At 39.3% G+C, this 12,867-nt stretch overlaps 1 protein-coding gene across 4 annotated transcripts in view; it reads left to right on the top strand.

The window, feature by feature from the left end:
• Positions 1-12,867, top strand: part of LOC124554685 (rho GTPase-activating protein 190) — a 278,320-nt gene that overhangs the window by 19,820 nt on the left and 245,633 nt on the right. For all 4 annotated transcript variants that reach the window (XM_047128306.1, XM_047128305.1, XM_047128304.1 and 1 more), the window contains exon 2: positions 9,920-10,128. In XM_047128306.1, the coding sequence (XP_046984262.1) occupies positions 9,958-10,128 (171 nt within the window). In that variant the 5' untranslated portion in view covers positions 9,920-9,957. The remainder of the gene's footprint in view (positions 1-9,919; positions 10,129-12,867) is intronic.

Here is a 12,867-nt window from a genome sequence, read left to right as displayed (position 1 = left end):
GCAGTGGTTGGGAAGGGAGTGAGACAGGGTTGTAGCCTCTCCCCGATGCTATTCAATCTGTATATTGAGCAAGCAGTAAAGGAAACAAAAGAAAAGTTCGGAGTAGGTATTAAAATCCATGAAGAAGAAATAAAAACTTTGAGGTTCGCCGATGACATTGTAATTCTGTCAGAGACAGCAAAGGACTTGGAAGAGCAGTTGAACGGAATGGACAGTGTCTTGAAAGGAGGGTATAAGATGAACATCAACAAAAGCAAAATGAGGATAATGGAATGTACTCGAATTAAGTCGGGTGATGCTGAGGGAATTAGATTAGGAAATGAGACACTTAAAGTAGTAAAGGAGTTTTGCTATTGGGGGAGCAAAATAACTGATGATGGTCGAAGAAGAGAGGATATAAACTGTAGACTGGCAATAGCAAGGAAAGCGTTTCTGAAGAAGAGAAATTTGTTAACATCGAGTATTGATTTAAGTGTCAGGAAGTCATTTCTGAAAGTATTTGTATGGAGTGTAGCCATGTATGGAAGTGAAACATGGATGATAAATAGTTTAGACAAGAAGAGATTAGAAGCTTTCGAATTGTGGTGCTACAGAAGAATGCTGAAGATTAGATGGGTAGATCACATAACTAATGAGGAGGTAATGAATAGGATTGGGAAGAAGATAAGTTTGTGGCACAACTTGACTAGAAGAAGGGCTCGGTTGGTAGGACATGTTCTGAAGCATCAAGGGATCACCAATTTAGCACTGGAGGGCAGCGTGGAGGGTAAAAATCGTAGAGGGAGACCAAGAGATGAATAGACTAAGCAGATTCAGAAGGATGTAGGCTGCAGTAGGTACTGGGAGATGAAAAAGCTTGCACAGGATAGAGTAGGATGGAGAGCTGCATCATACCAGTCTCAGGACTGAAGACAACAACAACAACAACTACTACTACTACTACTACTACTACTACTACTACTTTCCACAACAAACACCCACTGCTGCATTGTTAGTACCATCGCTCCCTTTGTACTGCTCCACTCACAATGGCACAGCCCATACTGCTCTCTGAACTGATAGGGATCACGTGGCAGGCGTACACATTGTGTGCACACTACGGGAGTGTGGTTAGATGCATACATTCATGTCCAATCGCATCCACTCATCTGGGCCACCTTTGTTTGCCCCACCCTGTATGTGTGTCCTCAGGGGAAACCGTCTTAACGTAGTGCTGTCCGTGTGGGCGAAGAGGTTTGTGTTCTCTGGATTCGGAGGGCTATGCCGCAGTCGCTTAGCTACCAGAAGGTTCACCCAAGCCGTATAGGCCAAAGAGGAGGAGCCAGACAAAGTGTGTCCCACAACGGCCTACCGCTCCCCCTTTCCTGTCCCAAGCCTGTCCTCACCATGTCCTTTTCTTGTCATTTCCTGTTATATGTATAAGACCCACAACAGCAGAGAAAGAGTCTTTCGGAACAGTGAAGCTGGCGGAAGAGGCACCTTTTCTCTTTGGGTACAAAAAGAGTCCAAGTAGTGACTCTACCCCAGAGGGATGGCTACAGACAGCATCTGACTCATAGTGAGCGGCTGATTGTAGGCTGGGCATCCTACTGCCTATGTGGAAAGTAACAGGAAGCTACCACACAACATTCCCAAGCAGTACATGGTATGTCTCTCCATGTGAAAGATTCCAGAGTTAAAACTTCCCCTCATTCGAATCTCCAGGAGGGGAACACATTGAGAGTAGACGTATTTGAAAGGAGGAAAGGAACGATAAGGATTGGAACATGGAATGTGAGGACACTGATGCAAGCAGGAAAGCTAGAGAATGATAAACAGGAGATGTAAAGGAACAGATTAGATGCCCTTGGTTTGTGTGAAATGAGATGGGGAGAGAATGGATGGATAGAAAGTGGAGATTATAAGCTATTTTACTTGGGGGAAATCAAGAGTGATGAAAACAGAGTAGGAATATTGATAGGGCAAAAGCTGAAAAATAAGGTAATGAAGGTACAATATATTGATGGAAGACTGATGATACGACTGAAGGGTAGTTCAAAAGATTTGGTGTTAATACAGGTATGTATGCCAACCAGCCAGCATAGAGATGAAGTGGAAGAATATTATGAGAAAATACAGGACCTCATCGAGAAAGAAAATAGAAACACCTGCATTATCATTATGGGGGACTGGAATGCAGTGGTGGGCGAAGGAAGGGGTGAAGATACAGTAGGAAAAGTTGTATTAGGAATATGAAATAAGAGAGGTGTATGACTAATTAGCTTCCGTAAAGAAAATTCATTAGCAGTGGTTAACACATTATTTGAACACCACAAAAGGAGATGTTACACATGGATATCAAATTTGAATAGGGAAAGCTATCAGTTGGACTACATCCTGATACAAAAAAGGTTTAGGAACTGTTTGAAGAACATCAGAGCTCATCCAGGAGCAGATACAAATTCAGACCACAACCTAGTAGTGGGAGAAATAAAAGTGATGTTGAAAAAAGTCTGGAGAGGTAAAGCAAAAGAAAGACTAAACATAGAAAGACTCAAAGAGGTAGGAAAGGCATCAGATTTGGAAAACGGATTTATGGAGAAATGGGAAAGAGGTAGTGTTGATGGAAGTGTTAATGACAAATGGATAAAAATGAGGGAAGGACACATGGACTCTGTCAAAGAAGTAATAGGAATTAGAGTGTCCCAAAGTACCAGGAAAGAATGGATAACAGAAAACATGTTAAAAAAGATGGAAGAGCGGAGAAAGTGGAAAAATGTAGAAACTGAAGAAGGCAAAAAGAGGTACAGGAAACTGAAGAAGCAAGGGAAAAATGGATGAAACAGAAATGCAACAAAATAGAGAAAGAGGGAAAGTATGAAATGATGTATAGTGTGGCTAGTGAGATAGTTTTTGAATGTAAAAGAAAGAGGAATTACATGGAAATAGAGCGGATGGTAGTCTAGCTGAAGAACCACAGGAGGTTTTGAACAGATGGCAAGAATATATTGAATGTCTGTATAAGGGGGATGAAATACAAAGCAAAATTAAGGTTAAAGAGGAGCAATATGTGCTGGAAGATGGAAAGGGATTCACCATCTTGGAAGCAGAAGTAGAACAGGTGCGGAAGGAGATGAAGAATAGGAAGGCATGTGGAATTGATGATTTCCCAGCAGAACTGTTGAGTCTGGGAGACAAAGAAAGAAAAGAAATAGTCTACCTCTGTAACGAGATATATGACAAAGGGGAATGGCCAGAGGACTTCCTTGCAACAGTTATGATACCAATAGAGAAAAAAAGAAACACTAAAAAATGTGAAGAGCATAGGACCATCAGTCTAATTTCTCATGCAGCTAAAGTGTTGCTGAGAGTGTTGAATAGAAGGCTATATGGCAAGCTGGATAGAGGGATTGCAGAGGAGCAGTTCGGATTTAGAAGAGGAAAAGGAACAAGAGATGCTATTGGCCTGTTAAGAACTATAGGGGGAAGATATATGGAAAAAGGTAGAGAAATCTTTGCTGTTTTTATAGATTTAGAAAAGGCTTTTGACAGAGTTCAGGGGAACAAAGTGATGGATATTTTGAAGAGGAAAGGAGTGGATTGGAAAGAGAGACGACTGATACAGAATCTGTATTTACACCAGAAAGTAAAGATAAGGATTAGAAATGAAATGTCAGAAGGAAGCAGCATTGGACGAGGTGTTAGACAAGGTTGTTGCCTTTTTCCACTTTTGTTTAACGCATACCTTGGAGAGATTATTGCGAAAGGCTTAGATGGGAAAAGAGGAAAATGTGGAAAGAGAATTGAATGTATAGGATTTGCTGATGACATGGTATTAGTGGCAGAAAGTTAGCAGACAGTGAATAACATGCTGAAAGATCTGAATGAAGCTTGTGTGGAATATTGGATGCAAATAAACACAGCAAAAACAAAGAGTGTGGTCATCAGTATAAGGCACAGACTGTCCAATATTAAAATAGGACAGTCTACCATTAGCCAAGTAAGTGCATTTAAATATCTTGGATGCACAATAACAAGACTTGAGATGTCACCAGGAGGTGAAAATTTGAATTGTCATAGCGAAGGAAGCATTCAACAGAAAGAGGAGACTCTTCTGTGGCAAATTAGATAATGGTCTAAGGAAAAGGCTTGGCAAATGTTTTGTCTGGAAACATGGATGCTGAGACGAGAGAATAAAAAAAGGTTAAAAGCATTTGACATGGAGGAGAATGGAGAGAATAAGCTGGATGGAAAGAGTGAGTAATGAAAGAGTATTGGAAAGGGTTGGTGAGAGAAGATGTCTGCTGAAGGTTGTAAGAGAAAGGAAAAAGAACTCGTTGGGACGTTCTTTGAGAAGGGAGTGCTTGCTAGCAGATACTTTGGAAGGATTGGGTTGTGGGAGAAGACTGAGAGAAAGAAGGAGATACAAGATGATAGACCTATGAAAGAAAATGTGAAACTTTGTGGCAGATGAAAACTGTGTGCTGAAGCAAGACTTGAACTCTGACCCTTTGCCTTTCATGGGCAAGTGCTCTACCGACTGAGCTACCAAAGCACGACTCATGACCTGCCCTCACACCTTCAGTTCTGCCCGTACCTCGTCTCCTACCTTTCAAACCTCACAGAAGTGCACACTCCGCTGCAGAGTGAGAATTTCATTCTGGAAAAAATATCTGCCCACAGACCAGTTGCAATGTCAGAAATTGATTTTCTGGGTATATTCTAACCTCTGACTTCTCCTCCATTCCTCCACAACTAAATTATTGATAATACAAGCCCACCCAGCACCCTGCAATGTGAATTTTTCTCTGACTTTCTAATGAGGTCCGTTTTCAGAGCCTATACCATGGCAGACACACCACTGCAGTGCTCAAAATTTTCCTGAGCAAATCTTGCTGCCTATCTTTGTACACCTTTCGTGTCTGAAATCAAATATTATTGGTATGGGTCCCTATAAGACAGCAATGCCCCATATGTGGCCTCACCTCTTGCTTTATGTTTCTCGTGACTTGGAAAGTGGCCGTTTGCCGTGCAAACTGCCCCTCTCACATGAAGACCCCAGTGCAACTTGGTATCATATATATATATATATATATATATATATATATATATAATTCTTGTACAACTTAAACAATTTAAGCAGCACATGCCCGGTAAGTTCTCAGGAGCCAGGATTTAATCAACAAACATCATCATAGTTCAGCCAGTTTACACAAAATATTTATAGATTATTTATGCAAACCATCCTCATGAATCATACTGTCTATTGGTGCAAACCATATAAAAATCCCTACAGTACCTCCTGACATTAGCCTTTATGTACGGACAGAAAACCGTGTCAGGGGACTTTAGTTTATAATATGTAGCAATAAATAATAGGGGTCCAAGAACACTTCTCTGTGGCACGTATGACAACAGTACCCCTACTTTCTTTGGGACATCTTTTCCTATCCTTATCCTCTGTGTTATGCCCTGCAGACATACCTTTACTAAAGTTATTAATGTGTTTTTTACTCAGCAGTGTCCATTATATTTGCAGCAAGAGCCCATGATGGGCTCTATCGAAAGCATGTGATAGGTGTACATAGATGCATTCTAGTCCCCCCCCCCCCCCCCCCTCCCCTTCCACACACACACACACACACACACACACACACACACACACACACACACACACCCTATCCCTCAATTTTACTGTGTGATCAGAATGGGTGGCTCATCCAGTTGTTTTTGTGAGTCACTTGGCAATCATATTAATCTGACATAGTGTACATAATTCTTTTCCCTGCTTCTTACTGACGTGACCTGTGCTGGATTGTGAATATGTGAACCAATGTGAATGAAAGAGGAAGAGGGGGTGTGACAGTTTATTAAAAAATTATAATGATTTTTGAAACATTTAATTTTAAACAAGTTTTTCTTAAATCATTTTTGTTTTTTCACTGTGCATCAGAAAAAAAAGAAAGGGTGGAAGTGATACTATCCATGATTGTAGAGTTTCTTAACCCTTTGAGGTTAAAATGGTGGTTTCAGGGAGAAACCCCTATCACTCAAAGAGTTAATTAAAAAAGAATGGATCGGTAGGAATAAGCAAGACTTGAATGCCTGTAAAACAGTTAGGAAACTATACCATACTGTTACAAATGTAAAAAAGGGGAGACTGAATAATGTAACCCCCAAATCCTCCAAAAATAAATGAAAAATATACCTGTTCAAAAAAGCAGATAAAAATTCACTTGATGCCTTCCACAGAGACAATCTCCACTCCTTCCAAATTAACAATGTACCGGTAAGTGCAGAACAGATTTGGCTTGAATTCAGAGAAATAGCGTCAACAGCAATTGAGAGATTTATACCAAATAAATTAACAAACGAGCTGATCCCCCTTCGTACAGGAAATGGGTCAGAACACTGCTGCAGAAACAAGGAAAAAAACATACCAAATTCAAACGAACGCTGAATCTCCAAGATTGCCGATTTTTTTGTGGAACCTTATAATTTAGCGCAGACATCAATGTGAGATACTTATAAGTGTTTCCACAACGAAACTTTATCTTGAAACTTGGCAGGAAATCCAGAGAGACTGGTTGTATGTAAAGTATGCTAGCGGCAAGACAGCCAATGCCTTCTCTGCACGATGACAACGGAAATACTATCGATGACAGTGCTGTGAAAGCAGAGTTACTGGACACAGCCTTTCTAAATTCCTTCATGAAAGAAGACACAGTAAATATTCCAGATTTCAAATCAAGAACAGCTGCCAACATGAGTAACTTAGAAGTAGATATCCTCTGAGTAGTGAAGGAACTTATGCCACTTAACAAAAGCAAGTCTTCTGGTCCAGACTGTGTACCAGTTATATTCCTTTCAGAGTATGCTGCTGCAAAAGCTCCATACTTAACAACCATACACAACCACTCACTGGACGAAAGATCTGTATCCAAAGACTGTGTAGCTGCACAGGCCACACAAATATTCAAGAAAGGTAGCAGGAGTAATCCACATAATTACAGGCCCATGTCATTAAAGTCGATATGCAACAGGAGTTCAGAACATATATTGTGTTCAAACATCATGAACTACCTCAAAGAGAACAGTCTTATTGACACACAGTCAACACGGATTTGGAAATCATCATTCCTGTGAAAGACAACTAGTTCTTAGTAACTGACAGAAAGTCATCAAGTAAAACAGAAGTGATTCTGGCATTCCCCAAGGTAATGTTTCAGGCCCCCTGATTTTCCTTACCTACATTAACGATTTAGGAGACAATCTTAGCAGCCGTCTTATGGTTATTTGCTGATGGTGCTGTCGTTTATTGTCTAGTAAAGTCATCAGAAGATCAAACAAATTGCAAAACAATTTAGAAACGGTATGTGAATGGTGCAAAAATTGGCAAACGACCCTAAATAATGAGAAGTGTGATCTCATTTACGTGAGTGCTGAAAGGAATTTGTTAAACTTCAGTTACATGACAAATCAGTCTAATGCAAAGGCCATAAATTCAACTAAATACCTAGGAATTACAATTGTGAACAATTTAAATAGGAGAGAACACACAGAAAATGTTGTGGGGATGGCAAACCAAAGACTGTGTTTTATTGGCACCTGCAGGGTAAGCAGGAGAGCTTCTGTGATAGCTCAGTGGTAGACCACTTGCCCGCAGAAGGCAAAGGTCCCAAGTTCGAGTCTTGGTCCAGCACACAGTTTTAATTCACCAGGAAGTTTCATAGGGAGAAATGATCATCATAATAAAATAAGGGAAATCAGAGCTCGCTCGAAGAGATACAGGTGTTCGTTTTTTCCGCGCACTGTTCGAGAGTGGAATAATAGAGAACTAATGTGAAGGTGGTTCGATAAATCCTGTGCCAGGTACTTAAGTGTAATTTGCTGAGTATCCATATCGATGTAGATGTAGGTGGTGCAGCTGTTAAAACACTGGACTCACATTTGGAAGGATGGCCCTTCAGATGTAGGGACTCACAGAAAACCTGAAGGCAAATGCTGCGATGATTCCTTTAAAAAAAGACTACACCAGTTTCCTTCCACAATCTGAGTTTGTGATCTGTTTATAAGGACTGCTTTGTTGACTGGATGGTGAACCTTTAACTAGATTCCTTTATTTCGTTTGAAAATCATGCTGGTAAGAATAAATAACTGGACGGCTCTGTATGAGCCCAAATTTCTGTGATTTGACTGCCATGGACATTACACAACACACAGGTGGATGGTTATAATATATTTTTACCTTTTCTCAGAAATGGCTTTTGGAATTTCAGGAGTAATCTTTTCTTTTATCCATAGTTTATTTATTGTGCTCCACTCTGAAATATCTTGAGCATATTGGTGATATTGTGTAATATTCTTGGCCTAATTAAACAAATCCATAAAGAATCGAGCCATTAGACTCTACACTGGACTCTCATGCTGAAGGACGATGGTTCAATCCCACATCCGGCCATCCTGATTTAGGTTTTCCGTGATTTGCCTAAATCGCTCCAGGCAAATGTCGGGATGGTTCCTTTGAAAGGCCACGACCGACTTCATTCCCTGTCCTTCCCTAATCCGATGAGACCGATGACCTCACTGTTTGGTCTCTTTCCCCAAACAACCCCCCAACATTAGACACTTATTCCAGATGAAGTGCTCAAATCTGCATCTGGTCTTTGACACTGTATGTGTTCATTAGTGTTTACAAACTATTTCAATTGAGTGCCTTAAAAATCCATGACTGATTTAGTTGAGTTACATCCCCATCTTTGTCTATTTGTACACAATATTGATGGATTGGTATACGCTAACCATTCTTCCTTAAAAAAGCGACTCCCTCCCCCTCTCCCTCCCTCCCCCTCTCCCCATCTCCATCCCCCACCCTCTCCATCCACCCACCATGCCCCCCTCTCTCCATCCACCCACCATGCCCCCCTCTCTCCATCCACCCACCATGTCCCCCTCTCTCCATCCCGCCTCTCCCCATCCCGCCTCTCTCCATCCCGCCTCTCTCCATCTCCCCCTCCATGCCCGCCCCCCCCCCCCCCCATTGCTCTCTTCTGTTAATCTTAGTCAAACAACCATTACCAGGAATGGACTGAACGAGAGTTTTGTAAGCAGACTGGTTTCAGATGTCATTGTGTAAGTAGTCTTTGAGTGAATGTTTTGCAGTTAATTTATTAGCTGTGGCTAATATGTTAGGTCATATTTGCTAGGAAGTTGTCGGGTAACTTGTATATCAAGTCTCATTTTCTGTAACCACTTGTTCTGTTTACAAAGTGATAATGTGGATCTTCAGAAAATGCTTTCTACCCTATGCCATCCATGCAGTGTTAAAACATGGAACTAACAGTTGTCTCCGTTTCTCAGTTCCAATTGTGTTACCACTTTCAGTGTTGAAATTTAAACGCTAGTTGACTGTTACATACACTTACGTTTTCTTTGCTCTAATTCAAGATGCTCCACTTCATTTATATGAATTTATTGTTAATTATTTGCATGTTCTGTGGATCGTAATTGCAATCGCTCACTCTAATGTGGGACTTTTCAGTTAGTTGATGAATGTAATACACTTTCTCAGTGAAAAATATCCCAACATGCTGATGATTTACGTAATTGCCTTTTACAGTAATTATAAGATACATTTAGTTATTTTTATGGTTTTTTCTTAACTTTATCGGTAATGCAATATATCTGTCTTACTTCCTCACATGCCAACCACCTCTTCCGACCCCCCTCGCTACAGCTGCCCTTCCCATCCCCCCCCCCCCCCTCCTCCACACACACATTGTATTATTAAACATGTTGTAGGAGGAGTTGTTGAGCAGATATTTCAGTTTGAGCTTGAGTTTGAAATTAGTTTTATAATGTCTGTAAAATAATTTTTCCATGTATTTCTATGAAATAATTCTAAGAAAAAACATAAAGTACGAATTTTTGTATTTTTCAGTTCAGACTGTAATTTATGCAATGGTCAGACACTGAAGCATGGCCAAGAAGACGGAGGCCATGCGTGGTTTTAATGTGTCTGTTGTGGGGTTGTCAGGCACAGAGAAGGATAAAGGACAAGCTGGAGTCGGCAAATCTTGCCTGTGCAATAGGTTCATGCGCTCACTTGCTGATGATTATAGTGTTGATCACATATCTGTTCTAAGCCAGGTATGTTATTCATACAGTAATTAAATTGAAATGTTGTGAATGTGATTTATCCATAGAATGTTGTGATCTGGAAGTAGGTCTTGCAAATAAGGTAACAGGAGCTTGTAATAAAATGAGATTTGTGGGACTCGTGCAGAGAAATTAAATAAATGCTACTTATAATGTTTTGGTTATGTAATATGACATACTGATTTCATTTATAGCTATAACTCGGAAAGAAAAATGATGTTATCATGAAGAAAATTATGTTAAAGTGCAATGATTTGTGTTGAAGAATTTTCAGCATTAATGTGATGGTGTTATTCCTTTTGCGTGGATGATTCTTGCTGTGATAACTGTTGTCTCGTTACGGCATCCTTTTGAAAACATTTGTAAAATCCATCATTAAACTCAAGTGGAAGAACAAAAGATGGTTGATCAAACTCAGAATGTACTTTTGATGTCAGTAGTTTTCATTTGCTAAAGTATACTTATGGAATGCTGTTGTTTCTTCACACTGTGTAACTTTTTGTGATCATATCACATTTGGAAAGCACTGAGTGAGTGGTAGTATTACAGGACTTGCATATGGATAGTATTAATACTGAGGGTGGTCATGTGACAGTTTACAGTGGACAACAGTTCACTTATGAGAACGTAGTAAACTGTTGAAAACTTGTAATGGGAACAAGTATGGTAGCCAAAAACAGAAATATGTGGAGTGTCTCGGTAGATGCAACTTCAGTAATAAGCTGCTGATTGCAATAGTTGTATATGTCTTGAAAAGAACTGTGTTCACAGTAGTCACGAACAAAGTTGTTTTAAATGAACAGATGACATCATTTAGCCATTGAATAGAGCCTCAGAAGCACTTCATTTGAATGTCATAGTGGGGAGAATCCCACGTGTAATTTGTAGGCAAAGAAATCATATTATATATATATATATATATATATATATATCAAAACAAAAATTCCTCTTAAGTCTAGTGTAAACTTGTGCAATTGCACTCTACAAGCAATCATTGGATTGGGTTTATGATTCAGGGTAGTTTATCTGAATTGGAGGTCACTGTTGAGGCCAGAGGCAGCACTATGCAGTATTAACCTGGTGTCTGCTGTGAGTGGTTATTTTATTTTATTTTTTTGGTCCTACATGCTTATGTTTGGTGCCATTTCAAATTTTTTGACCAGTTTCCCATTCATTACTAAAGTTGATTCTCCATTCTAAACTATGTATTTATTTCTACTAGACTAGAAATCCTCACTCCAGTTAAATGTCTGAACAGATAGTCTACAAACACATGTGTAAGTGATTAAATCATAATGCATAACTGTGACTAAAATGTTTCTGAAAGTCAAAATGACATGGCATTTGCCTGGCCATCATTATGTGAAGTCTTAGAAAGTCATTTTACCTTTTACAGTTCTTGTTACTAAAACTTTTTTGCATATTTTTTCTTTATCTGTTATACTTGTGAGCTAGCAAAGTACATCCCCTGTTCAAGAGTTTCTTGACTAAATTTTATGTTTATCTGTCCAGTATGTCTACTCGCTGCACACACCGTTAGCTTAATTTTGTTTTTGTTTATATCTATGAGATGAGGGGCATTCATACAATTGATTCATACAGGTGGGGAAAAAATAAAGATAGAAATCTCAACTTTCCCATATTCATTAGTTCTTCTCTGCTAGGTATTCCTGCAAGTTTACACATTTTCCCTGCAATGTACAACCTGTCATATGCCATGGCCGCAGAAGCCCACAATGTCATTGTGGAAAAATGTTTTCTATTGCAGCAATCCCCTCTTAATCATGACAATGGTTCCTTCTGTTATTAAGGGGACCACACCCTGCGTATCTAACCCATGTTAATTTAGGCAAGTATTTGACCCATTTCTAAAAAAAACTTTGATTCAGGACCTTAATATTTTTACTGTGTGTTTCATGATGCTAATAGAGTCAACTGTACTAAAATATACTTTATCTATTTTATAGTTTTTAAGAAATACTTTTTAAAATTTATTAACAAAAAATATTGAGTTTTTTCTGCAGAAAATATTTTTTTGTGAACTTCCTAATGGGGGAATATTAATGAATGTAATATCAGAGGTGGCATTTATGTTACATAGTCTCTCCGAAAATTTCATTCATTTATCTATCATAGTTTGTGATATAATGGGGCATATGTACTGAAAATTTTAGTTTGTGGGAGATTGACTTTAAAGAAAAAAACTTTTGAAATTTGTTACTTACAGTTAATTAAAACTGTCCTGCTGCATATGATGGCCCTTCTTTGGCCTCTAGCAGGTCTTCCAGCTTCTTTTTCACCTTCCTGGATGTTTGTCTAGCTTTCTTGACCATATTAGATGCAGACCTGTCTACATTGGCTGTCCTCATTTTATCGCAATGTTGCAGCCCAATGATCATATTTTCACCAGGATTAATTCCCAGCTTTTTCAGTACCCAACACTTTCAAATATTATCACAATTGAATGTAATAACAGTGTCATGAACTCCTAGTTTCATTGTATGCATGCCTACAAATACAGTTTTAGGAAGGCGGTTCCAAATTATGCTGTTGAAACATTCATTTAGGTTCTGTGTCTGCCCATGCAGACATTTCCTTAGAAGGTCAGGATGAGACAAGTCTCTGAGAATAGGTTTAATTGCTGTAATAACAGCAGCAGGAAGAGAGTACTGCTGAGAATAAGATTCTCCAGTTGCCTGAGCCTTATTGTGTTTATTGTATTTGCACCAC

The sequence above is a fragment of the Schistocerca americana genome, chromosome X (assembly GCF_021461395.2).
Source record: "Schistocerca americana isolate TAMUIC-IGC-003095 chromosome X, iqSchAmer2.1, whole genome shotgun sequence".
NCBI classification, from domain to species: Eukaryota; Metazoa; Arthropoda; class Insecta; order Orthoptera; family Acrididae; genus Schistocerca; species Schistocerca americana.
Note: the sequence above shows the minus strand (reverse complement) of the source record. Positions and strands in the feature narration are given on the sequence as shown.